Consider the following 25,725-nt stretch of genomic DNA (forward strand, 5'->3'; position numbering starts at 1 on the left):
GGTTGACACCCTGGAGGGATGCCATCCAGAAGGACCTGGACAGGCTTGAAAGGTGGGCTAATGCAAACCTCAAAAAGTTCAGCAAGGTCCTGCACATGGATCAAGGCAATCCCAAACACAAATACAGTCTAGGAGATGAGTGGATTGAGAGCAGCTCTGTGGAGAAGGACTTGGGGGTATTAGTGGCTAGAAAAATTCCTATGATCCAGCAATGTGCACTCACAGTCCAGAAAGCCAACTGCACCAAGAGAAACATGGTCAGCAGGTCAAGGGAGGTGATTTTCCCCCTCTACCTCAATCTCATGAGACCCTACCTGCAATGCTGTGTCCAGCTCTGGTGATCCAAACATAAGAAAGACATGGATCTGATTGAGTCCAGAGGAGGGCAAGGAAGATGATCACAGAACTGGAGCACCTCCTCTCTGAGAACAGGCTGAGAGTCAGATTTGTTCAGTCTGGAGAAGACAAGGCTCTGGGGAGACTTTATAGCGTCCTTCCAATACTTAAAGGGGGCCTACAGGAAAGATGGGGAGGGAGTCTATCAGGGAGTGTAATGATAGGACAAGTGGTGATGGTTCTAAACTGAAAGAAGGTAGATTTGGATTAGATATAAGGAAGAAATTCTTTACTATGATGGTGGTGAGACACTGGCACAGGTTGCCCAGATAAGTTGTGGATGCTCCTTCCCTGTCAGTGTTCAAGGTGAGGTTGGATGGGGCTTTGAGCAACCTGGGCTAGTGGAAGGTGTCCCTGCCCATGGTATGGGGGTTGAACTAGGTGATCTTTAAGGTCCCTTCCAACCCAAACAATTCTATGATTCTCAGATTCTATGATTCTATGCCATTCAGAGGGGCCTTGACAGGATTGAGGAGTGAATCCATGTGCACCTCATGAAGTTCAACAAGTCCAAGCGCAAGGTCCTTCACCTGCATCAGGGACATCACCATTATCGATAAATCTGGGGGATTAATGGATTGAGAGCAGCCTGGTGGAGAAGGACTTGGGGATACCAGTGGATGAAAAATTGGACATGAGATAGCAATGTGCACTCACAGCCCAGATAGCCAGTTGTATCCTGGGCTGCATAAACTGATAGAAGGTAAATATAGATTGTACATGAAGAGGAAACTTTAATATGAGGGTGGTGAAACAGTGGAAGAGCTTTCCCAGAGAAGCTGTGGATGCCCCATCGTTGGAAGATTTCAGTCAGGTTGAAGGGGCTTTGAGGAACCTGATCTAATGAAAGATGTCCTGGCCATGTCATGGAGATTGAACTAGATGATCTTTCAAGGTTGCTTCCAACGGAAACCATCCTATGATTCTATGACCTCCAAGGAAAAGTAAGCTGCATGCTGGTTTTAGTGTACAATAAAAATCAGAATTATCATAATAAAAAGCAAGAGTTAAAAGATGACCACAACCCTGGGATCGTAACACAGTGGCAGAAGTGAGAAGAGTTTAAGGAAGAGATTTAAGTTTGTGGTGGTTGATTTTACTTCGCTTGAATGACATGATATTGGTATGCATAACCACAGAGACAATGTATGCGGTGACAATTGCCTAATGAAAAGGAAGCCATACAAATAAAGGACATTGCTATACACCTCATTCCACTCATTAGTTCACCTCCACTAAAGTCCTCTGTATGTAGTTTTCCAGAACTTCTACAGCATCAAACAGCTGGTGCTTAAAACATCTAAGTGAAACTGCTAGTCTCTCTCCCTCAAAAAAGGAAAATATAAAACTCCACAAAAAAACCCAAATCAATATATTATAAACCACATTGGGCAACAGCATTGGAGAAAAAGGTTCCAGGCTTTAACATGGGATGGTCAATAGTTAATACTAGTTTTGATTACCAGGTTTGATTATGTTTTATCACAGAAAGACAACAGAAATAAACCAACAAAAAAATGCCCTAAGTCCAATCTTTTCAATTCTAGAACTTTAGATTTTGCAGATGTTTGCTATTAATTAATTTTGTTCTTTTTGTCTTCCTCCTAATCCTACAGAATAGATTTGTGGCAAACTCAGCCTCTAGTTTTAGAAGTGGGCCTATATAGTAAGTAGAAATAACATTTGTATTGTTTAGGATTTTCTTTAACCATATCTAAAATTATTTTTCTCTTAAATGGAACTCATGACAATGCTGAGTAAAAGGTTTTTGGTCTTTTTAAAGGTTTCCCTAAGGAATTAGTCAGCTTTCCAACTAACTTTTATTTTGTAAATTTAACTAGCCTTTGTATGAATTTTTGTAAATAATTTAATAAATTATGAAAATAAAAACATGCTGCATGTTAACTACCATAAAATGCTTAGAACTGTACAATCAATGGACCAATAATTCTCTCTGTTGCTCTCTTTTCAATTATTCCATCAGAGCACAAATCCTCTCTGGTCCTTTCTTTTACAGAAAAAAAAGTAGCACTTACTGTAAAACTTTCTAACCATATTTAATGTGCCAAGAACTCATTGTATACTGGGAGACCATCAGTGAACACAACTGAGATTTCAATACATTACAGCCTACTGTGTTAAGCCACAAAAAGACCACGTGTAGAAGGGAAACTCTTCCTGTCTTTCAGGCAGTAGTTCTGTGTCATATTGTTTTAAAACACATTAAATAAATGTTCATATATTTATCTACAATTCCCTGCTATTTACATTGACAACATATATATATATGCATATGAAATATACAACTGGGAAATTTTATTTCAACACTCTCTCTTATTTGAAAACTTGACTGAACTGTATTTGTTTAAAAAATAATAATAAAATTATTCCCTGAACTGAAATTGAAATGAACAAACTTCAAATGAAAGGTAAAGATCACAGAAGTTCTCAGCCACTGGAAATAAGTTAACTACACTAGGTATTCAGAACATTGCCATAAACTATGATTTGAGATTTTCTAGACTCATTGGTTAATTTTGTTATAACCAAGTTATGTTATACGATTTTAATTTCTTAGCTTTTATGCATGTGTGCACACATAGACTGGGTATGAGGATAACTCTTACACAGTATTTACATTATTCATTACTGCCAATAAAAATACAAAGTTTGCTGGCAATCTCTAAGAGATATATATCATATAGCATATATATGTTATATATATTGCATGCCATTTCTTCCTTCCCCTTCTCATTTCCTGCATTTGCTAAAGCAGTTTTTATACTTGCATTCATACTCACAGTATCGACTAACTTTCCATTTCTGCTCCCTGGGCATCCTAGCAGTGACTGAATTAAATATGAAGCCAAAAAAGAAGAAGAAACAAATACTGAATGACCTTGAAATGAAAACCACCTGCATTGCATGAGCTTTGGTGCTCTAGTCTTGAAAATCTGTGTCTTTACACTTCACTCTTTTAAGTCACATCATAGGAAACAGATTCTGAGTATTGATTATCATACATTATAAGCTGTTCATCTCACCATTAGCCTGTTATTTTGATGGCTACAGCTAGTAGACAGTGAAGAAAATCGAACCCAACCACTTTTACAGCAGAAACTATAAACACAAAGTGAACTATCACCACCAAGGGCCAAATTAGTATATATGAGAAAAATAAAATCAATTTAAAGGTAAATATATATATATATATGTAAAATAGGTCATACACTGCTGTACAGCACGATGTGCTGGTAGAGCGATATGCACCATCGGTCTTTATCTCTATACTTGTCTCCCTCCTGTTGAAAATAAACCCTTAACAGTGCAAGTGTGTACAATAAACAGAAGGAGCCTAGAGGTTTTCCTAACTCTCTGGAGTTTTAAGGGTAAACAGTCAGAAGTGCTTTATGCACTTAGGGGAGAACATACACTAAAAAAGAATTGCTAATTTATCAGCCATAGGAAGAAAAAAAAAAAACAACAAGTTATCTGGAAACAACAGTCACCTAGATAGGAAATGTATACCGGATAGAAATTTAAGATGGTGTAGGATGAAAGTTATGTTGTCAACATAGAAAATGCAATGCAAGGTATGTATTTTGATGCAACATAAGAAATATCTTACATATCTTATTCTATATTACCAGAAGAGCTGTATTTAAAATCTGCCTTCTGTAGCAAGCTTAAAGCAAAAGATACTTTTACTGTGATATCTTTGATTTCCCATGCTTTCCTCATAAATATTGTGAAGAATTAAATATGGGTACCAATTTCACCCTAAACATATTGCAATAGACAGTTAAAATTAATTAATGCGTTAGATAGTTGCCTCCTTTCAACAGCTAAAACTGAGATATCTTACTTTAACTCACTAATTATATTAAATTTGCATACTGATAACAAAGGAAAAAAGTCAAGAATTAATTTTTTTTAACAGTGACTCAGTTACTGTTATTAACTGAACCCAGTTAATAAATACAATATTTTTTCTAATTTAATTGGACCCTAATTATCTAAATTACACATAGACACACAAAGCAGAAAACCAAAGGAAGAGTAAAAAATCCATGTTCATAAAACATCACCATACAAACATTTTCAAGAAATATCTCATGCACTATGTTTGTAAGATGAAGAACGTTATACTCCGTATCAAAGTGCTCCATATAATGTAATAGTAAATGGCCAGGTTTGTGTATAGGGGAAACCAGATTTTAAATATATGTGTATATACATGTATTTACATACGTATATACATATATCTAAAACCATGTATCTATATGTGCCTATACATTTATTTAAAGACTTGTTTACCCTATACACTAGCCTGGACATATACCTATATCTATACCTTTACATATACAATCATATTCCTCTCAAAAACTTGTAAATGATATTATCAAATTGTATTTGAAGTTAAACAAGGCAGAGAGAGTTCAAATCATTATCATTTATAAGATTTGATCTGGCAAATGGTCATTCAAGTGCATTGAAGTGCATTATTTTCTAAGAACTTTTTACACATGAGATATAAAAAAAAAAAGCAGCTTTGTAGTACCATACATTCATCGATGAAAGTTAAATAAGAATATGGCTAGATAAGTACATGAATAACAGTGAATATTTTGAAATGTCAGTAGCTTTTGCTATATTTTTATTAGCTTAGGAAATGCTAGCCTATCTTTCAGATATCTTATTTACTCTTACTCTCTTTCAGCAGGCGATGTTAGTCTTTACTATCACATAAACATGTCCCTTCTAACTGGCCTTTTTTTCCTTCTTTTCTATCAATATGGAAGCTAAAAAAAAGACATTGTCATTGGCTGGCTCAGTTGACTAGAATGGCTGTCAACTAACAGCTCCAAATGAAAAATATGCTGGAGGACCCATTCTAAAAGGTATATAGTCTTCTTTTTGAAGCATGCAGTTTCACACTGCTGATACAATCTACCTTCACCCTTGATATGCTCTATTCTTCACTGCATTACAGGGTGAACAGTAATGCACATGTTTTCTGACCCTTGTTTCACATTAAAAAGAAAAAGATGTGCCTTTGATGCATACATGGAGTTCACACTGACTTCCCTAGGAGAGAGATTCATTTCACCCTTGATTTTGTGAATTCGTGTTCATTATTGAAAATATTTCCATCTAGAATTCACACAATAATGAAACAAGGTGTAAAATCCTCTCTAGCTTATATTTCTCTGGTCTAAACCCAAATATACTTCATAAAAAAACTCACTAGTACTTGTCTTAGACTAAAAAAAATAACGTATATTTTATGTATTTTAATACTTTTAACAGATATGAAAGACCTATATTTTCGTACATATGTTGGGCAATAAATGGCATCTAACGTCTAGTAGTGAATATAAGTAAGTCTGCCTTTCGGAATGTCAGTAATTCCTGTAATATGATCAGAAAACCTCCCTGAATTAATATGAAATGGTGTCTTTTTTTTTATTTCAGACAGGCAATTGTCTTTACTAAAGAACTGAAAAGACTGTAAGTAAGTATTTATTACAGGAGAAAAATAATGGGCTGCTTTGACATGTCCTAAACACTGGGGCTATATGACACTTCTGATGAGAACAATCAGCTAAAGTACTACTTCTGTGGTTGGATTCCTGTTTAATTACAATTGATTTTGACATAAATGAGCAGAGGTAAACAAATACTTCTATACACATGCTTGCTGTTATTAAACAGAGCTGTCTCCAATCTGAGTATTTATATTGGCTTGTCTGTTTAAAGGCTCCTTTCAGTTAGGCAAAGCAATTATGTAGCTCAGATTAGCAAAATGACTGGCAGTAAAATGAGAATGGACTGCCACTTTTTTAAACCTCTTAGATCCCGTGGTCTTTTCCTGGTAATATAACTACAAGCTTCTGAGGTCTGTAATCCTTACATAGTTGCCTGTTGTTTTTTTGATTGGTTATTTTGTTTGTTTGCTTGTTTTCTGGACACAGGATAAAGAGAATATATTTTTTCTATTGACATAGCATAAAACACTTCAAAAGCAATAAAAACATTGTGTGCCTATGGATTTAATTCTAGTTGACATTTGTTCCAAACCATAAATATTGGAGGAATATTTCAGGATTACATGGAGCACTACAGAACATTTAACACTTTTCTAATGGAAGTATGCTTTAAATTCATGCTTACAATTTAATGGCAATCACATATTTTTATTTAAAGACAGTAAGAGCAAGAAAACATTTCTGTTACCTGAAAATTTTCCATCCTCACAGCGGGCTGGTCCACAGATCCCAACAATGGGTCTTTGGCCTCTGCCTTGCTGTTCTGGAGGCAAATCAGACCTGTGAGTCACAGACAGGGATAGGCTCTGCTTCCAAAATTCACAACAATGTCAAAACTTCCACAGCAGAAAAACAGTTTCTATCTGTGGCCCAGGCATAGCTCACAGCCCTTGAAATTTTTCACTATGCTTCTCAAAGGTATAAAACCACAAGAAGTTTATAGCTGGCAGTGAACTGAAAATGTCTGACTAGTAAAAAGGGTGTCTCATTTCTTTCTACCAAAGAGGCAAGGCTGAGAATGGTCACTCAGTTTTGGTTTCCAACATTTGCCTTTAAATCAGACTGGCACCTACTCTAATTTGCAGTAAAAAAATCATATGACAGTCATGAAAAGACATTTTGGCCTCTTCCCGATCCCACCATAAAAAACTCTTCCTAGTCCAGGGCTGCAGGGAGGAAACGTACAAGGGCTAGATATGCCAGCCCTGTGCTTAGCTAAGAAGCTACAGGGAAACTTCAGTAATCTGACAAATTCATAGTTTTAAACAGCAAATCTTTGTTGTAGAGCCCAAAAGCTGTTTCCTAGAAAAGAAGAGAAACAAAACTGCAGTAATTAACAGAAGAGAACAGGCTTGCAGATCTGTTAGAAAGAACATTTTTAATATAGCACATTTTTCTACTCTTGATCAAGGCAGTTCCACAGATTTTACAGTGGGATTGTTTCAGTACTGGCATCTAAAAATGCAGTGAGTATTAAAGCTGAAATGTAACTGAATTATTTGTGTAATCATTTGCAGAATTTGAATGATATTCACATTCCTTTTAACTAACTGAATTGTGAGCTAGTCATAATTATAATATGAATAATTTCTGTATCTAATTTGTAATATTTAGTAAATACTAACAATGTATATTGTACTGTGGCAATGTTTAGGAATCTAGCCATTAACCAGGCCCTTTGTGAGACATCCTATACAAATTTTAATAGATTGTACAGTTAGAGACAAGAGGTTACAAGTGATTAGGACTAACAAAAGCAATGAATGGGAAGGAAAGACAACATTAATGAAAATATAATCATGCTGTTGACATTTCCTGAAAATACCAATATAAAAGCTCCATAACTTAAAGAAGATATCCCCATCTGTCATACCGTCAAGCCACCAACGTTTAGCTTTGTATTACACCACTGAGCCTTCCTCACTGGTTGCCAATTATCTCAGTATACAAAACTTTAATTAGAAGGCACCAAGCTTTCTGCTTTGTAAACCTTTCTCAAATTTGGATATGACAACTTGTTTACAGACATTGACTGATGAGGGTGCCACTGAGGAGAGAGACGACAGGCTTCTGAAGAAATCTGTTTCTATGTCCTTTTGGTGGCTCTGTTTACATCCTGTCTATAGGTAGACTCTCTTGAATGGAAGTCTATCAGGTTCTGTGTAGGAGCATGATTTTGTCCCCAAACCGAAACAATGTAGTAAAGCTTTTCAAATGCTATTTGTTTTCCTTTACAGAGTCTCACAGAAATTGGCTACAGGCTATATGGATGCTGAACCATTCAAAATCTGGTCACTTTGGTGAAAGAGAGTATTTTCCGCCACATTTCTGCCAGTACGACTAGATTTAAATTCAAAATCTCCTTTACCAGACATAATGAGACCATGTCTGTTTTATACTGATAGATGGAAAAGCCCACTGGGTATCATTCTCTGCTTCAAAAGGTTGATGTCGCATACGGGTCATATAATTTGGACTTCATGGGAGGTACAATGCATCTACCAGAACAGGAGGAAGAACATTTTTCATGATGCTGCTCTCAGAAAAATCCTGAAGTTGTCTGGGCGTCTTAAAGAACTGTCACTTGGACATACAGATACAGAAATACCTTCTTAGGAAAAAATTACATAAGAGCTTCATATAGAATCTGTCCTATGCTATGGTAAGTAACTTATTAATTATTGTTTGATTAGATGATGCTCTAGACTTGTTTAGCAGATTGGTGGTGGTGTGTTTCATTGCCACCTTCAAAAGAGATTTGCAGAACGTTATTACTCTTATGCCGATTTATGAAGCACCTGCATTATCTTAGGAATCTGAGTTTCATAATGCTGTCCTACATGGCTTTCTGCCCTGACAGTGCTCCAATTAGATCTATCAGAAAGAATAATTAAGAATGCTTTTTTTCAAATCTGATTCTAAATAAAACTAGTTTGGCAAAAAGAATTGTGCATGTAAAGAGATTCAATACCACATTTTCAAGATCTCCATGACCTGTAAAGAAATTTCTGAAAGACACTGAAGATGACTTCAGAATACTCAAATCTTTCTTCTCCCAGATCCTTTATCAAGAACCTTAAATTCCAGATCATTTTCTTGTATTTCAAGGATCGAGGAGATTATAGATATTAATAACACTAATACACAAAATCTCTCCTGCTAGTTACTTTTATTTGCAGCAGCTGAGCTGCTCAACTGAGAGTCATTTTTTCACTTGTCATCTTGTATTTGTTACAGCTTTAGTTTTGTACTGATGTCAGCATACTGTGATGTGACAAAACACGTTTTTAAGGAAAATTGGTAATTTGGGAACTATTTCCAAAGATGTCACTATGTGTTCATTGTTTTCACTAATATCTTCACTTTTTAAGCCTGAAACTGTTAGAAGCTATTTTTCTGGTCTCTAGCAACCCTTCATCTCAGCCATGTTCTTAAAAAAAAAAAAAGTATTTTAGTCCTGGAGATAGACTTAAAGGCTAGTTACAAACATCACCACCAAGTAAGATGCAGTCAGTGTAATTTCTTTCAGCTGTGCCCTCAGCTTACTTATCTGAGCACCCTACAAAGGATATCCAACAGTGAGGCAGTAGATAAGTTAAACACTGTTCTGGAAAATCAAGTAAAAGATGCAGCTGCTACCTTTAAAACTGCTGAAGGATTCACAATATGTCAGTCAGTGTCAATCTATTGACTTTAAGAAAGTCTTTACTCTGTAGAGGTAATGAAGAAACTACAACCCTAGAAATAGGTCAGACATACTGTAAAATGCAGTAAAACCTATTCTAGACATGGATCATGATCAATTTTCTTGGGGTATTTAAAGAAACCTTTTCATTTACTGGAAGTTATCATGATAATATTTACTTGAGTTAGAGTTTCATGTATGCTTTCCACCATGACTTGATTTTAATGGGTCCCCCTCCTCACAGCATTTTTGTTCTATTGAAAAGAAAAGGAAAGAGACCTGTACAGTCATTATTGGCTTGAATTCTTAGTATCACAGATAATGGAAAGCAGAGAAAACTGAGCCCCAATACCTATGGTATGGTTTTTCAAAAACAGTCTCTGGGTTTCCTAGTAAAAACATATCTTTCCTTTGTTTTTCTTTAAGAAAAAGAATTGCTTTAATTCCCAAGGAGACAAAAATTGTGTTTGAAGCACCATATCTGAAAGCAAGGCTCTGTCTGACCTTCAACAAATTCTGTAAGGAATTAAGGTAAGAAAAAATTGACTTGTAGAAAAAAAAAAAATCAAACTTTTTTTTTTTTTTTGTCCACCTGTTACAGCACATGCATGGTATGTATTGTACTTCTCAGGTATCTAAGAAACAGTTTAGCGGTGTTCTAAACTTATTTGTAAGCTCTCAAGCGACTCTCTGCAGTTCCAGCTGAAGATGGATACAAGGCAGCTAATTTGCTACCACCAAGGGAAAATGTTATAACATAAAAACATTCACTCCCTGAGCTTCAAAACTGTCGAGTGCCTAGGGAGCCTGACTATTTGTAGAGTTGATACTATGCATATGCTTCCTCTGTAACTGTTACACGCATACATCTGGCATCTGTCTCTGTGTTAAACAGACTTAATTGTCCCTAGTATTACTATGTAAAAAGACTCTAACCTAGATGGTTAAAACAAAACAAAAATAATGAAAGGGTATATGTGTTTTTTGTAGAATTATTTTTGCATTATTGGCAAGATATGCAGAGAGCTCTGCACTATGACTATTGGCAAAATATTTTAGCTCTGCCTTCCAAATAACTTTAAAGAAAGATCATGCTCTTTTCTTAGCATGACATTTGGCACCTTGTAAAGCCTCTTAATCAAATGGGGTTGTTTTAGCTGGAATCCCTTTTTCCATTTATTGTCCTTTTTTTTTTTTTTTTTTTTTTCCTCCTTTCTTGATTGTTGATCCTCCCTCTTTTATCCACATAAGACTCCAGAGCATTTAATAACTTGCCAGACATATCTGGACTGATTCTGAAGATATGGTTGGTTTTGGGTTTGTTTGTTGTTGTTTTTTTTTTTTAAGTGATATTAGGGGAATTCTATATGTTAGTACATTATTCAGCTCACTGTTGTTAGCAAAGTTAAGACTCGGGCAAAGCACCTGATTTCAGATTTCAATATGTTCTTAAAAGATCAAAGAGCATGGCAAATCTTGTTCTTTGGTTAGACAGACCATGAGAACAGTAATATTCTAAAAGATGGAGGTAGCTGCATAGAACTAATACTAAATTGAAGGCCTTTTGAAGTTATTTTAACCTTTGTGTCAATGCTCATCTCAGAATGTCCCAGCAAAGTAAAAAAAAAAAAAAAAATTCTAATTGGGAAAACACACAGAAATTAGTTCTTCCTGTAAAGTAAGATAAGAAAATGCTGGTGTTTTAATATCTGACATAATTCATGATTGCAAAAATGAAATTTGTTCGGGGTGCTTCTTTTACTAAGATTTGTTTCTTCGAGCAAGACTATAAAGCATAGTCTTTCCTAAGTACCTGCCTAAGTCTATTTAGGATACAGGGAAAAGATATTCCTACAGCTGAGGTCTTCTGAAGACCCTGATTTCCTCCTACCATGTGCACTAAATCCTAGTGAGCAGGAAGACAGGCTATAGTTTTTTCACACCTCTTGTTTAAACTTTATTATCATGCAACTAGGAAGCAAACCAGAGAGAGCTTCCATTTAACCTGCTATTTAAGGGAAAGTTCTGGTCAATCAAGGGACTGGGGAAAAACCCACATGAAGTAGACTTGGATGCTGAATATTAGCTACATCAGATGCCAAGCAGCAGCTATAAGATAGAAAATAATTTCATTCAAGAAACAGAGACAGTCACATAATCTAATTTCTGACAATTAAAATTAGGCTAGAATTCTTATGCTGTCTCTAGAGGCAATGGAGAAGGATGAATTCAAAGAGCCATTCAGAATGTCAGTGATACGCTCCAGATCTATACCACTTCCCAGACAGGCCTGCATATCTTCACTGCATGTGCTTCGAGTTGATGTCTTGAAGTTATCTAACTCTGTGTTACAGATACACACCCATCAGTCTTGCTTTTCCCATTAGCTGTCTTAAGCTTTTCAGCACTGAGAAAATTGTCTGTTTTGTCAACGGGCCCAATATTCCCTACTTTAATGTAGATGTGATTTAGGGTGTAACACAGCATCATGAATCCCCCTTCCAAGATGTGCTTATATCAAGCTGCTACTTTTTTTACGCAATTTGTGTCAAAGTGCTGCATTTTGAATGCCTGAATGAACACACTGGAATATGCTGCTCTTCATTGACGCAAATTGTGGCTGATCCACTCCCATCTTGCAGCTGCTACTCTGGCTCCAAGTTCTTATCAGAACTTTACCAGGGAGTGGTTTTTGCTGATCTATAGGTGGTGTCACCTTTGCACAGGCAAGATGCTTGACATGGTGTGAAGAAGCTATTATTTTTTATTTATTTAATTTAATTTAATTTAATTTTTTTTTTTTTCCAGAAATTTAGCAAGGGAAATCCAAACCAGCTGATCAACTATACTTTGTCTACAGCGCAAGCTGGCATTGGCATCTGAAGTATGACCAGAATATCATCCTAGCTCCTACTTGAATTTAGAGTTGGAGGCAGATGAGAGCCAGTGTCCTTCTTGCCAACTCTTCTGTCCAGCCATACCTTGCTTTTTCAGCCCAGGCTCTCTTGGCTCACAAATCTAGCTGAATCCTAAACACAGAAGAGTACTGAATACCTTGTAAAAATGCTAAATTCCAATTTTCCATTTCATCTACAGTTCAGGCTTTACAGATCTTCTGCAAATATTACCAAAGCTTTTGATTAACTAGGAAAATAATAGGGAGGGAGCTTTATGAATCATAGCCCATATTTATGTATCAGATTTTTCATGACTACCTGTCTGTCTTGGGAGTACAGAATTGCTAGCCTTGGATTTTGGAATTCAGACTTAAAAGTTATCTGAGATGCCCAAAATTAAATCATAGTATGTCACTTCTCTCCTTTCCAAGGAGAGAACCGATAAAAGTTATTGATATAGAGCAGCATACCCAGAATATTCATCAGCCACTGATTCCATTCTCAGAAATAGTTCTGATATCAAAATTATTATTTTAAAGGTTGAGTAGGATTGAGCTTTTCTATTCATTAAGTCTGTGGCTTTTAACATCAACCTAAAAACTCTTCTAAATAAAATCTTAGCTTAAATATGGCATGTGCTTTTTGATTCAGCAATGTTGAATTGGTATTTCTTAAGAGAGTCAGGCTGGGGTGATAAACAACTGTCAACAACTTTGTTCATTAAATATCAGTCACAGTCCTCTGAAAAGCTGACACACTTATTTAGCAGCTAATTTTTCTTTAAACATAATCATGTGGAAAACCAGTGATGGTAATCCTGTAGAGTGTATCTGCATTATCAAATGTTCTCATGATATACTACCACAGATACATTTAGTCACTGCAGCCTATTGGTCTACATGATGTACAAATAAATTTAATTGCAGCTTGATGTTACAAACGGCTTTCATCCACAGTTCACTGCACCTTTATAACTTCAGGAAGCATTTCAGAGTCATGCTGGACAGTGTAGTAAAGTGAATGTTCACAACATATATTGGGATACAATATATATTGGGGTAAATATTTTCAGTTTTCTCTAAAACGGAATGCTTTTTTTCAGTGGAAAAAAGCTAAGGGCTATTAAAAAGAAAACAATCATTTAAAAATATATGAAAAATATGAAATTAACACAGGAAAATAAAAGGCAGTTCTTTACGAGGTTAACCACTCTGAATGAAAAGAAGTTATTATGTAAGTCTGATTTTCAAGTAAAAAAGAAAAAAAAAAAAAAAAAGAGAAGAAATCATATATTAAATCTAAATGTTTATGTAAAATATCTTCCCTCTTGTTTCCTAGGGTTAATTCATTAGAAATTAATTTGTTTGCAATCTTTCTTTGAAAAAATAATATCTAAATTAATATATGTATTTTTCTTACTGTGAGAATCTGTTCTATAAAACAATTGACAAATGTTATCCTTGAATATAATTGCCTATTTAATTTCAAACAGGAAATCAAAGTGGAATAAAAATACAATATAAAACATTTCATATAGAGATGGAGATGGAGATTTGTCACTTTTTATTTTCTATCCTTAGAGACAAAAATACAGCATTTTCTATAATCTTTCAGTGTCACAGTTAGACTGTTCTAACTATGATGACAACATGCATCTTTGATGACATGAATGAATACATCTAAAATTCAAGTCTTCCTTCTAGCAAAACTGTAATCCTGTACAGAAGGTCAATGACAATCTGCCTACTAAGGACAACTATTTCTAAGTAGTAAGCAGCATGTTTATTAGGATTTTTCTCTCTGCATTGCTATATGATATCTGCAGGGACATGCATCTATTTACCACACTAAATCCTGTTGTTCATCTTTTGCGTCTAACATATCCTTTTTTCATTTCCTAGAGGTAGACAAGCAGAACTGGTGTTATTGTTAGCATTCTCCAAAGACACAGTCAATGCAGATCTAGCTAATCCCCTCCTACTTATTATTCAGCAATCAGTTTCTGCCAATAGGATTTGGGAATCCCAAAAGACAACGTTTAAAGGGAAGGGTTAAATTCAGCTTGTTTAATGACATTCTCTGTTCCTGGGATCATTCATCATATTCGTGGAATTTGTCCCATGGAGGGACCTAAGGCTGCCAATTAAAATAAATTAAACTGGATGGACAGCCGTCTGAGTGAATGAGATGGCTGTCATGATCTGAAGTAACTTTATTAATGGTGAGAAGCTATGTTGGTACAGACAGTTCTTTTAATCTGCTCCAAAGGCCCACATATTCCTTGCAGAAAGTTACATCTGGGAGGTATCACCTCTAGAGCTAAGCTCCCTGAGAAGCGATCATATTAAGAGAAACCTGCTGGGGTGCTTGATTTAACATTAAAGTGAATTTAACAGCTACTACTAACTTTTTCAGAGACTAATTGAATTATCAAAGGCTACAACGGGGAATGTAAAGCCTTCTGAGAACAGATCTGTAATATAGATAAAATCCTTAACTCATGCCATGTGATTATCTTTAAATGTAACAATAGCTTGGGTGCTAAAACACACCCAAACTTAAGATCTCTTGTGCCTGTCTAAAATCTCTCTCTACTCACCAAAATTATGGGGAATGTCAAATGTTCAGGACAGGAAAAAGACAAAATCATTTTAAAACATCTTATTTACTCTGTGTCCTCTTTCAATATCTTCAGGTGTGCCGGGTGCTCACTAGGGTAAGTTCTATCAAATTTGTTATTCAGCTTTTTGAGATATATATTTTAATCTTTCAATTTTAATTGGTTTTCAGAAAGAATATACAATTCCCTCATTTTCAGTGAAATTACATATGATTAAAATCAAACATGAATGCATCATATTCCTGAACTAGGGCATATAATAGTGACAGAAAAGCTGCTATTAGTGCAGACATTAATTTCATCTATGAAAATTAAACCTTGCTCAAAATATTACAAGATAATTACTTTACAATTTAAAAAAAAAAATTAGTTTTGTCTCTTTGATATACATATAAGTTTCGAGTTATAGAACAAATCCTGGCAAAAGAAACTAGTGGATTGGGGTCGGGTGAGTCTGGCAAAGTTACAGGACAAAGGCAATTTTTGTATTCTACTGACGCTTTTGTCAGAGATCACCTTCATATACATACTCAAACATAAATGTTCACAAGGATATTGTTGAATCTATATTACAGAGTCAAAGCTGTGTCTACAATACATACATTTTCATACATTTGTCGTACATATGTATGAAAAGTACTTAATTACCCTATTAAAAATTTCAAAGTACAAAAAAGCCATCTTGAAACTGAATGTATGAGAGTAAAGCTTTCAAGACTTGCACGACAGAACAAAAGATACAAGGCTAGCATTCATCTTGTAAACCTCCTATGCTACAATCAAGTGCAGTGACAACAAGGCTAAGGTGTTCACTGCCTGAAGAGGTGAAAAGAGGTGATTGTAAGAAGTGTGAAGACAATTTTATGTCCATAATGCATTTATCCCAGAGTGCAAGGACATCTGTTAAAATGCTTTCTCTTAACAAGCACCTTTAGAGATACCTGAGTAAAAGCAGGTAAAGAATCACAAATACAGGATAATTTACGAACAGACTATAAGGCATTAGAAAGGATATACATTGCAATCTTATTGTGTCGTAGAAGTGTATCCTGTGATAATTATGACTAATTAATAGTTATATCAAGAAACACCTGCTTATCTCTCATGCACAGAGCAAAACCTGTAACATTCTCAAAACATGCTGGTAGTGTTTTGATTTTCCCTTTCTCCTATGGAGATCTCCCAGAGGCACGCAGAATCCATCACGCAGTGAAGTGGACCTGGGAGCAGATCAGGAGATGGCGAGGAGCTATTAGTTGTCTCTAATTTATTCTTCTAAATAGAAATTGCTTAAAGAATATGAGGAGGGAAAGAAAAAAACTGTCCCCTGCATTAAATGCATGTATATTCCTTTAGTATTTGCAAATCAAATGTCACAGAATCACAGAATTTTCTAGGTTGGAAAAGACCTTGAAGAACATCCAGTCCAACCATTAACCCAACATTGGCAGTTCCCAACTACACCAGATCCCTCAGTGGTATGTTGACCCTACTCTTAAACACCTCCAGGGATGGGGACTCCACCACTGCCCTGGGCAGCCCATTCCAATGCCCAACAAACCATTCTGTAAAGAAATGCTTCCTAATATCCAGTCTAAACCTTCCCTGGTGCAACTTGAGGCCATTCCCTCTTGTCCTATCACCTGTTACTTGGTTAAAGAGACTCATCCCCAGCTCTCTGCAACCTCCTTTCAGGGAGCTGTAGAGGGCGATGAGGTCTCCCCTCAGCCTCCTCTTCTCCAGACTAAACACCCCCAGTTCCCTCAGCCGCTCCCCATACGACCTGTGCTCCAGACCCTGCACCAGCTTCGTTGCCCTTCTCTGGACACGCTCGAGTCATTCAATGTACTTTTTGTAGTGACGGGCGAGACTCACTACAAAAAGTCTTGCCAGACTCTCAAGATCCTCAGAAGTCAGATTGCTTGTCCCTGATTTTTGGAGTGTCATTTCAGTTACAATTCCATCTTCTGACTTTCCATCTGCTACCAAAGGAAACTGAAACTTTTTCAAAACTGAATAGCTTTGCACATCCACTGGCCGTCCATCATATTTGTTTCACTAATATTCCTGGTCATGACAGTTTTGTCCTCCTTGAGCTTTTCCACAAGGCTGTTAGTCTCCCTGTGCTTAATTATGTTCACTAGACCTGTTTCTGTTGCACTGTTTACAAATATAAAATACTAACAGTAACACATAGTTCCATGAGCAATTGAAATAATTAAAGCTTATTTTCTGCAAATCTTTGTATTATTATTGACTAATGTGTCTTGGAAGGCACAGTCTAGTTGAAGCTTTCTTGGTAACTGAGGCATTATTAATGACTTGCTTCAGTCAAGAGTCTTCAGTGTCTAATAATCTGTGACATCAGTTTTTCACTTATACTGGGCACTTACATAGTCTATTATAGCTGTCTATATCCACAAAATTTGTGGAAACTTAGTTTTGAGGTCTGTGTCCTTGGATAGATACTGGTTCAGAAGTTATAGTTAATCGGGGAAACAGGCAGACACAGACTGCATTTCCATGGAGTTATTTCTTAAAAAACCCTGAAAATGTATATAAAAATCAAATTCTTTTTCCATAACTGTTGTTGAAAGACTGATCTCCCTACATAGGATGGGTTTTTTTCTTGAATATCCTGAAGGCACCTAGGAAATCATGAATGCTACCATATACTACTTTATTTTCTGCCTTTTTCAAATCTCACTTTGTGACCAAATCAATGTAAAATATGTTTAAATGACTTCTCACTGAGAAGATAAGTCTGATTAAAATGATTCACTGGTGTGTCCAGACTGATTCTGACACTGAGCTAACTCAGACACTTCCACTCAGTACTACTTTGTGCTCTTCAACCATAAAAGTACATAGGAATGTATGTGGGACTTAGCCCCAGATTCTGACACTTTTGTGCCTCCAAGGAAGGAGTCCATATGCCAGGTAGGTGTCTAACTTCCCTTTATAGTACATGGAGACCTAGTCGGGAGAGTCAACACAATTCACATGCTAATGTAGATATTTACAGTTGACCTGAATCCCACTGCTAATTAACTGTATGAATGTGGACCAAAATTGTACTCCAGATGTCTAAATATAGATGTAGGTTAACATCTTTAGGCAGAAATATTTGAAAATACTTGGTTCCCTACCATAAATACGGCATTATTAGTCTTCTATAATGAGACATTTTGCACAAAATCTTGGCAGTGATTATGAGCAGAGCTGCAGAACTGACACCTAATTGGATTCTTTTTGTTTCTGTGTTAGGAAAAACCTATTTTGATTAATCAGTCTTGCTACAAAAACATGCTATTTCTTTCACAGCAGTTTTCAAGAAAGCTGTTCTGAAACTTCTTGGAAGGCACACTCCAGCTTGTTATGCCCAGCTGTGTTACATCACACAACAACACACTCACACATGATTAATGAAAACTATACCATCCTACACCAGTCAAGAAAAAAATAATTTAAGTTAACTTGGTTGTATTCCTTTCTGTTCCATAAGTATAAAGATCTCCTAGTGCTACTTTAAAAACCAGAGCAGATTAGCTTCTCACACCTTAAGCAAAGGACAAGAAAGGAGAAGTTTCAAGAGATTACAGGACAAAATTAACCATAAGAGGCCAACATATTTCTATCAGATCAAAATATAAACATTAGGAGGAAAAAATCCAAAAAGCTGAGGCAATACTTCTGCTGAGAATTGTTTCTCTAAATCAGAATTGTAAATTTAGCCTTACCATTCTCTAGCATGCACATTATAAACCTTCATCCCACAATAAATATCACTTATTTGGATCCAGTTTTAAGTAGCATCCAAAGACAGTTCAAACAAAGAAGGGAAATTTATAAGTATAAATTTCCAGGTCAAAAAACTTTAAACCTAGCAAGCTTAAACATGCCATTTTCTATATGAGTAGAAAAAAAAATCTTTTTAAATGGAACATTTATCAACAGGTCATTCTGAGGAATTTCAAGCACAAACAAAAATTTACAAGTATGCACCTAATATATGTAGACAAATGTGGAAAGAATATACTTGCTTGGTATATACTGGTATATACTGGTATATACTAGTATACACTGGCTTTGCTTAAAGGAAAAATCCTATTAAAAACTAAATAAAATTTAAAAAAAAAAAAATCACTGATTATAAAAAACTCCCAGTTCATTTTTAAAACAGTTTCTTTTTCTCACTAAGTCACAAATCCCTTCAAGCCTAAGTGGTTGTGCTTAAGCTACGCTGTATTAGGTGTGGCTTTGTTTATTTGTTGTTCGATTGTTTTTCTTTAAACTGGTATTAAACAATACTGGGGGGAAAAAAAAAAAAAAAAAAAGTGATGTAACACAAATGAAGTTTTATCTCCAGTAAGCTCTAAACCAGAATGTGTTTCAGTACAACATTTTTACTTGAAGATTGTTTTACCGATATTGGTTCTGTTACACATATGTAGCAAAAATACATAATTGTAACCAGTTCCATAATCTAAAATTAAGAATTAATTTTGCTTTGTGAGAAAAAGAAATGTGATTAATTTTAAAAGATGTCCAAAACTGGACTCTAGCTAAGCCCTAACTTAAGTTCTTCCATACCTGCAGGGTCTTACTGAAAAGGAGGTGAGCTGAAATGAAGACAGCAGGACTTTTTATCCTATGCATATCTAGAGGATCTCCTTTTAGAAATATATATGTGTATCTGTAGTGATGAACAGGAGAAATATCTTCTGAAAACTATGCTTGCTTTAATGAAATATAAATTATTGCCAAATATGTGAACCACAATGTATTATTTAATAATTCTTTTTATTTTCTTTTTTATTTTTCAGTATTTGTTTCTCATCTTCTTTTTTTGTTTGTGTGTTCATGTTTCTCTTCCTCTGTTCCTCCTTCATGACATATATTAGAATGCTCTTTTCATACTGACATCTGGTTTTCTGAAGTGTCTACAATTTTACTTTTTCTGTGAAACAAAAATAACCAGAACTAAAAATAAGCCACAGAATTAATCTCCAAAGCTGAACAATCCTGAATTCTTACCACATTTTTAAATTTTACTTTACATATTATAATCACTTCTGGGTATTTTCCTCATTAATTACATATTTAATAAACTCATGATTGTATATTGACAGCAGTTACATGACACCAAGTGGGACACGGAGTCAGTCACATGAGCTCACAGAAGCAAAAAGCAAAAATATTTTAATCTTTATATTTTTAGTCAGATATAGAAATTCTCACAATATGGACAGGCAGATTGTAAATGAAAAACTTTTTCATTCTCAGCTGAAATCTGTGTCTTGCAGTAAAGCAGGTAATAATACGAAGTATTTAATGCTTTAGCAAAAACTGCCTTTTCAATAAATTTACACTTGGCAGTAATAAGCTATATTGTGCAGTGTTTAATCTGCTCTAAAAAAAGTGGGAAGAAATTCTTCTGCCCAGCTCTCAGGTATTAAGTCCGTACATCTTTTATGTTGACAGTTCAGCTTCGGGCTATAAAATAGAAGAACCTGTTCTACATCTACTGTTTAAAACAAGAGCAGAAAAACTAAACCTCCATCAATCTGCTGTCTTCATTTTATGGCTTATCTGTGGCAAAAATGAATCATAAGAAAGATTTGTTCTGATTCCACAGACAGATCCATCAACCTGCTGGTACCTGTGAACCATGCTTTCCTATAGAGATTGGTGGTAATGGTGCAGTTCCAGTATTAAACATACTATAACAATGAGCTACTGCTCTTCACTTACAATTACAGTAAGAATCTGTAATAAGAATGTATCGAGAAAATGTGCTTGCACACACCACACACCAGAAGTAATACAAGTTCCCACTGCTGTTTTTTTCACATCTGTACTTCCTCCAAATGGCATACTTTCTTTGAGAATCTCTATGAGGACAAAAGCAAATAGAGTAAGACAGTGATATAATTTTGAATATTTTTTCAGAGGAAATTTCAGTCCAAATCCTTTAAATACAAAATGAATACAAATATGCGGTTTCTTCATCAAAGTACTTGTGAACTCTTCAAGAAATAACACAGTCTATCCAGTTCTGAGATGTGACTTTTTAAGCTGCGACTTTTCAAAAAAACAAATCCTACACAGCTTTATAATCTCACATTTAAATTTTGGATCACAAGAGAAGACAGCTAGCAGATGAAGTATTTGCTCACCTGAAAGAAGCAGTTCAACAGACTGAAGTCTACTTGTGATGGTATGTAGGGTGAGGATAGCAAAGGAAAGCAAAGTCGGGAATGCTTGAAAAATAAAATATTTTTAGTTAACAAGAAGAAAATTAAAATGCTGTGGAAAGGATTCATTTCACATCTGAATTCCTCTCCCAAAATGGTCTCTGATTTCATCTTAACCTTCTGAATAGCCATGTCTGAAAAAGTGCGGTAGCAGTTCATTAAAGTGCTCGGTCCTTTCAGTTAAGGGCCACTGCAGATCATATTCAGGAATAGTTCCCAGTGAGGTAAATATTCAACTCAGGGCAAAAGGGAGTGTACAGTGGAGTGGTGATGCACATGGTTTAGTGTAGTAACACTGCATATAGTTTCATCTTCTTTTTTTAGATAGCTTTATCCTGACAGCAATTTCAATATGCTTTCAAGTCCAGTGCCAGAAAATATCAACTAAGTGGAGAAAAAAATTGAGACATTCTTAAGAAATGATAGTTCAGTTTGCTTTAAAGCATGACGCAAATGTGAGGAAAGGGGACAGAGAAACACACAAGTATAGTTTGCTGGCATTTACTCCATAAAGATTGTGAAAAATGTATCTTCTATGGATTTTTTGGATATTTGCAAAGCATGAAAAAATCAGCTAATTACATAAACTATCAACAACTTCCCATGGAAAGAGCTTATAGGGCTTCTGACCTGATACCATATTCATTTAATCTAATTTATGAAACTGCTTGAGGAAAGATTCAGCTGCTTTCTGAAAGACTGACTTGGGGATTATTTGAGCTGTATAATTGTTCAACTGATCAGACTTAAAAAGAAACATTTTGTTTTACATTAATCTTTCAGAAATGGGCAATGAATTTGAGAAATAAATTGCTGTCTAAAATTCTTGCCAAAAAACATCTAGCTGAGAGCAACCACAATTACTTTTTTTTTTAACAGTCTCATTTTCTTATTTTCAATCTTTATTCAACATCTGTTCTTTCCCCCCTCCACTGTAACATAATTATGCAGAAATCCAGCATAAAACAGGTTGAGCAGTTAATAACAGGCAGCTTAAACATTTTTTCACACTGATGCCCTGCAGATGTTTCTTTCTTTTTCTTTTTTTTTTTTTTTTTTTTCCTTTGGCTTCTCATTTAATTCTATACGTTTCTTTCCTGATCTTGAAGTATGCTCTCACAACAAATGGAAGCACCTGAAAATAAGTCTGTGAAATGCACATGTTCATAAGGCCTTTATTGTGGTAGGTAATGCATTTAAAGGGACAGTGAAATTCAGTTTGTCCAGTTAAAGCAGAAGAAATTCGACTGAGATTATAGTCTCTCACCACACTCACTCCAGAAAGACTTCCAGACCTTTGAAAGTCATTCTTATAAAGACTGACAGTCTTTCAGTATATGTCTAGGTATATGTTTTCTTTCCTCTAAAATAGGTTCACTTTGCTTTTCTGTATTTGACATAAACTCACTACACATCTCAAAAGTAATCATGGCTCCATGATAAATAGTCCTCATTTTGTAATACTTCATTTCAGTAATTAGCACTTGACATTTAGCCTAAAAGAGATGGAAAAATGTTATACTGACAGATGTTCAAAAGGTCCACTAAAATATAAGAGTTCCTCCATGCAGAAACAGGTACAAGATGTTGTTTTCTCCCGAATGTCTGGAGTTCACTGATTAAGATAAAGGAGCATAATTCATCTGGGAAAAATGTTTAAAGAAGTCCAGGTTAACTAGGAAAAAGTAATGAAAGTCTAGTAAATCTTCACTTTAGTTCCCACCATTAAAAAAGGAGGATATAAATTGCAAAAGACAATACTATGCAGAAATAGAATGGATTCCATTTTATGTGATACATGAAAACCAACAAAGCACAGTAAGTGTAATTGAATGTACAACCTATTGTAATTAGAGGATTCTATCTTCAGGTTCACATAAATACCTTAACTGGAATTATTCCATGAATGTTGAATTGGTTTATAAAAGATGAATCCAAACAAGCCTGATAAGGATGAATGTTTTCCCCAGTGGGTTTAGTAATGTATAACTCTTCACATTTGCATTCTGAGCACTGAATAACCTCATATTGTCACTGGTTTATTTTTATGGTTTTAGTATTTGAGGCAACCATTGTATATTTTACATATTTTCTGGCAGAGTTGTGTACAAAATTTTGATTTGATTATTTTCCCAACCTGGCTGCTGCATGAAATTTTTACGTTTACGTGGAGTTTCACTCACATGTTTATTATGCTATAGTTGGACAAGTTACTACCCTTTATCAAAGAGATACCATGTAATCTGGTGGCTGCTGCTGGAGGAAAAATATTATCTGCTTTCATTTGTTTCACAAGAGGTGCTGAATAGTTAAAAATTAGTACAGAAGACACATAAATTCCTAGTTTATCTGTAAAACATTTGTTCTTTAAGAGGGTCACAAAACTGCAGCTTCTAACCTGCAGAGTTTAAAGTAAAAGATAAATTATGCCATTGCAGTAGTAAAGTAGGTTTGACACAGATGAATAGAAGAATGTTCCTTACCTAAATATGATTTTTTAAAAAATCTGAGAGATTAATATATTTTCTTTGGGCAAAATTACGTGTAGGATAGTTACAGATTATGAGATTATTTAATCTTTCTTTGTTCTTCTGAAATATGTCTGGTTTCCCTCCAAGGCAGAGGATAAAAATAATTTTCAAATGGAAAAAAAAGTCCAAGACAACCAAAACCAAACTCCAATTTCAAATCCCCTTTGTGATAAGGTAAGAAAAAGCATTTGATTTTTATAAACAATATCTAATGCTGGAAGCTACTTTAATAATGAAAGATTACATGGATAGTTTTTTGTAATGTGCCTAGTCAAGTTAGCCATGAATATGTGCATACGTAACAGAAAAATTTTACTTTGTGAAAAAGTAAAATTTCCATGAAGGAGTTCTTCAGCATAAGCTTGAAAATTCTATCTTTATAGTTTCACTTTTAAATTATTGAAGTTACAGAAAACTCTTTGTCCCACACTGTCATCAACTGCTTCCAGCAAAGGAATCAAAACAGAAGAGGCAGTTTGGAAGCAGGCTGGAAATGCTAAAGAATGTGAGAAGAAACTGAAGGATACCCTGCATCTGGTATATCCTGAAATTATGTTGGAAGTCTGATTAGAACTACCTGATGTGTAGTGTTTTGCTACTTACTGTGCACTCATGTGTGCCTAGAAAATTGGGATTCTTGGAACTGATCCAGGCAGACTGCAATTTAAAGTGGTTTATTAGGTTATCATTGTGGGCTGAAAAAAAAAAAAAAAAAAAAGTAAAAAAAAAAAGTTTAAAAAGTAAAAAAAAAAAGTTTAAAAAGTTACAACAGCATCTTCAACACAAATACAGAAAACTCTTACATGAATATGTGTGCTATGGTTTATGGTAGAGTTTTTCTGCACATAATCGTAGTTTGTATGAACAAAAAAGTAATGCAGTACTGTATTGTTGCACTACAAATTGCACCCTCCTCAGCTAGCTTCAATAACCTCTTCCAAGCATCATACAACTCTCTTCAGTTTCAGCAATTACTGATAGGAATTCTACTAAATAGAGTACTATAGTAGGTTACTACAATGATTTAATTTAGTTTTATGATATTGGACTCATTGATTTCTATGCCAATGTGAAAAAGATGCACAAATATTTCTTCTTAAAATGACTAATATCACCAGAGTCATGACTTCAAGACATCACGAGTACATGACTTCATGACGTCAGGAGGAGCAATTCACAGTACTGCTACTGACACTGAATGTCTACTTTACGTACTCTTTTCGTAGGTTAGGGTAATTCTGAGGAACTAATTTTATGCAAAATCAATTCCTCTTAGATTTAATGTACAAGAGCAAAGAATAGTTATTTTTGTTAGAAGAAAAAAAATATTTTCTGTACATGAAATTAAAGATTTTTTTCATGTTATTTACCAACAACAGAGATTTTTTAATTGCTGTTAAGTAATGTTCCCTGTGCAGCAGTAAAGATATGATTACTGTACACACATGACATCACTTCAAAGTTCTACCAAGACATGATAGTTGTCAGAAGAAAGTAATGTCCTCATATCTTTGCAGAGGGAAATTTTCCTGGCTTTAAAATATGCTATTTAAAAAGCTGACAAGCCTCAATTTAGACACACCAATATTTTTTTGATTCTTCTTCCATCTGCCCGTCTGCTCTATACTGAGCCTGCAGTTCACTAGAGGCCTCTAAAAGGAAGATTTCCATCTTGTTTTCTTGGATACCCACAAGATGTGCACTGGCACACTGATACTTCACATGGTGAAATTCCTCCTGAATCATCTTCAACTCTTGTTTTTTCCTTTATCTTCTGATATTTCATACGT

The 25,725-nt window shown here is 35.1% G+C and overlaps 1 protein-coding gene across 4 annotated transcripts in view; it reads right to left on the reverse strand.

Annotated features, from left to right (window-relative positions):
• PCDH17 (protocadherin 17) overlaps positions 1 to 25,725 on the reverse strand; it is a 119,060-nt gene that overhangs the window by 30,394 nt on the left and 62,941 nt on the right. The window contains exon 5 of one of the 4 annotated variants that reach the window (XM_074912237.1): positions 6,634 to 6,708. The exons of 2 other annotated variants lie outside the window; for them this stretch is intronic. In XM_074912237.1, the coding sequence (XP_074768338.1) occupies positions 6,634 to 6,708 (75 nt within the window). Of the gene's footprint in view, positions 1 to 6,633; positions 6,726 to 25,725 lie in introns of all 4 variants that reach the window. One more of the 4 variants, XM_074912255.1, reaches the window with a different exon arrangement.

Source organism: Athene noctua, chromosome 1, assembly GCF_965140245.1.
Source record: "Athene noctua chromosome 1, bAthNoc1.hap1.1, whole genome shotgun sequence".
NCBI classification, from domain to species: domain Eukaryota; kingdom Metazoa; phylum Chordata; class Aves; order Strigiformes; family Strigidae; genus Athene; species Athene noctua.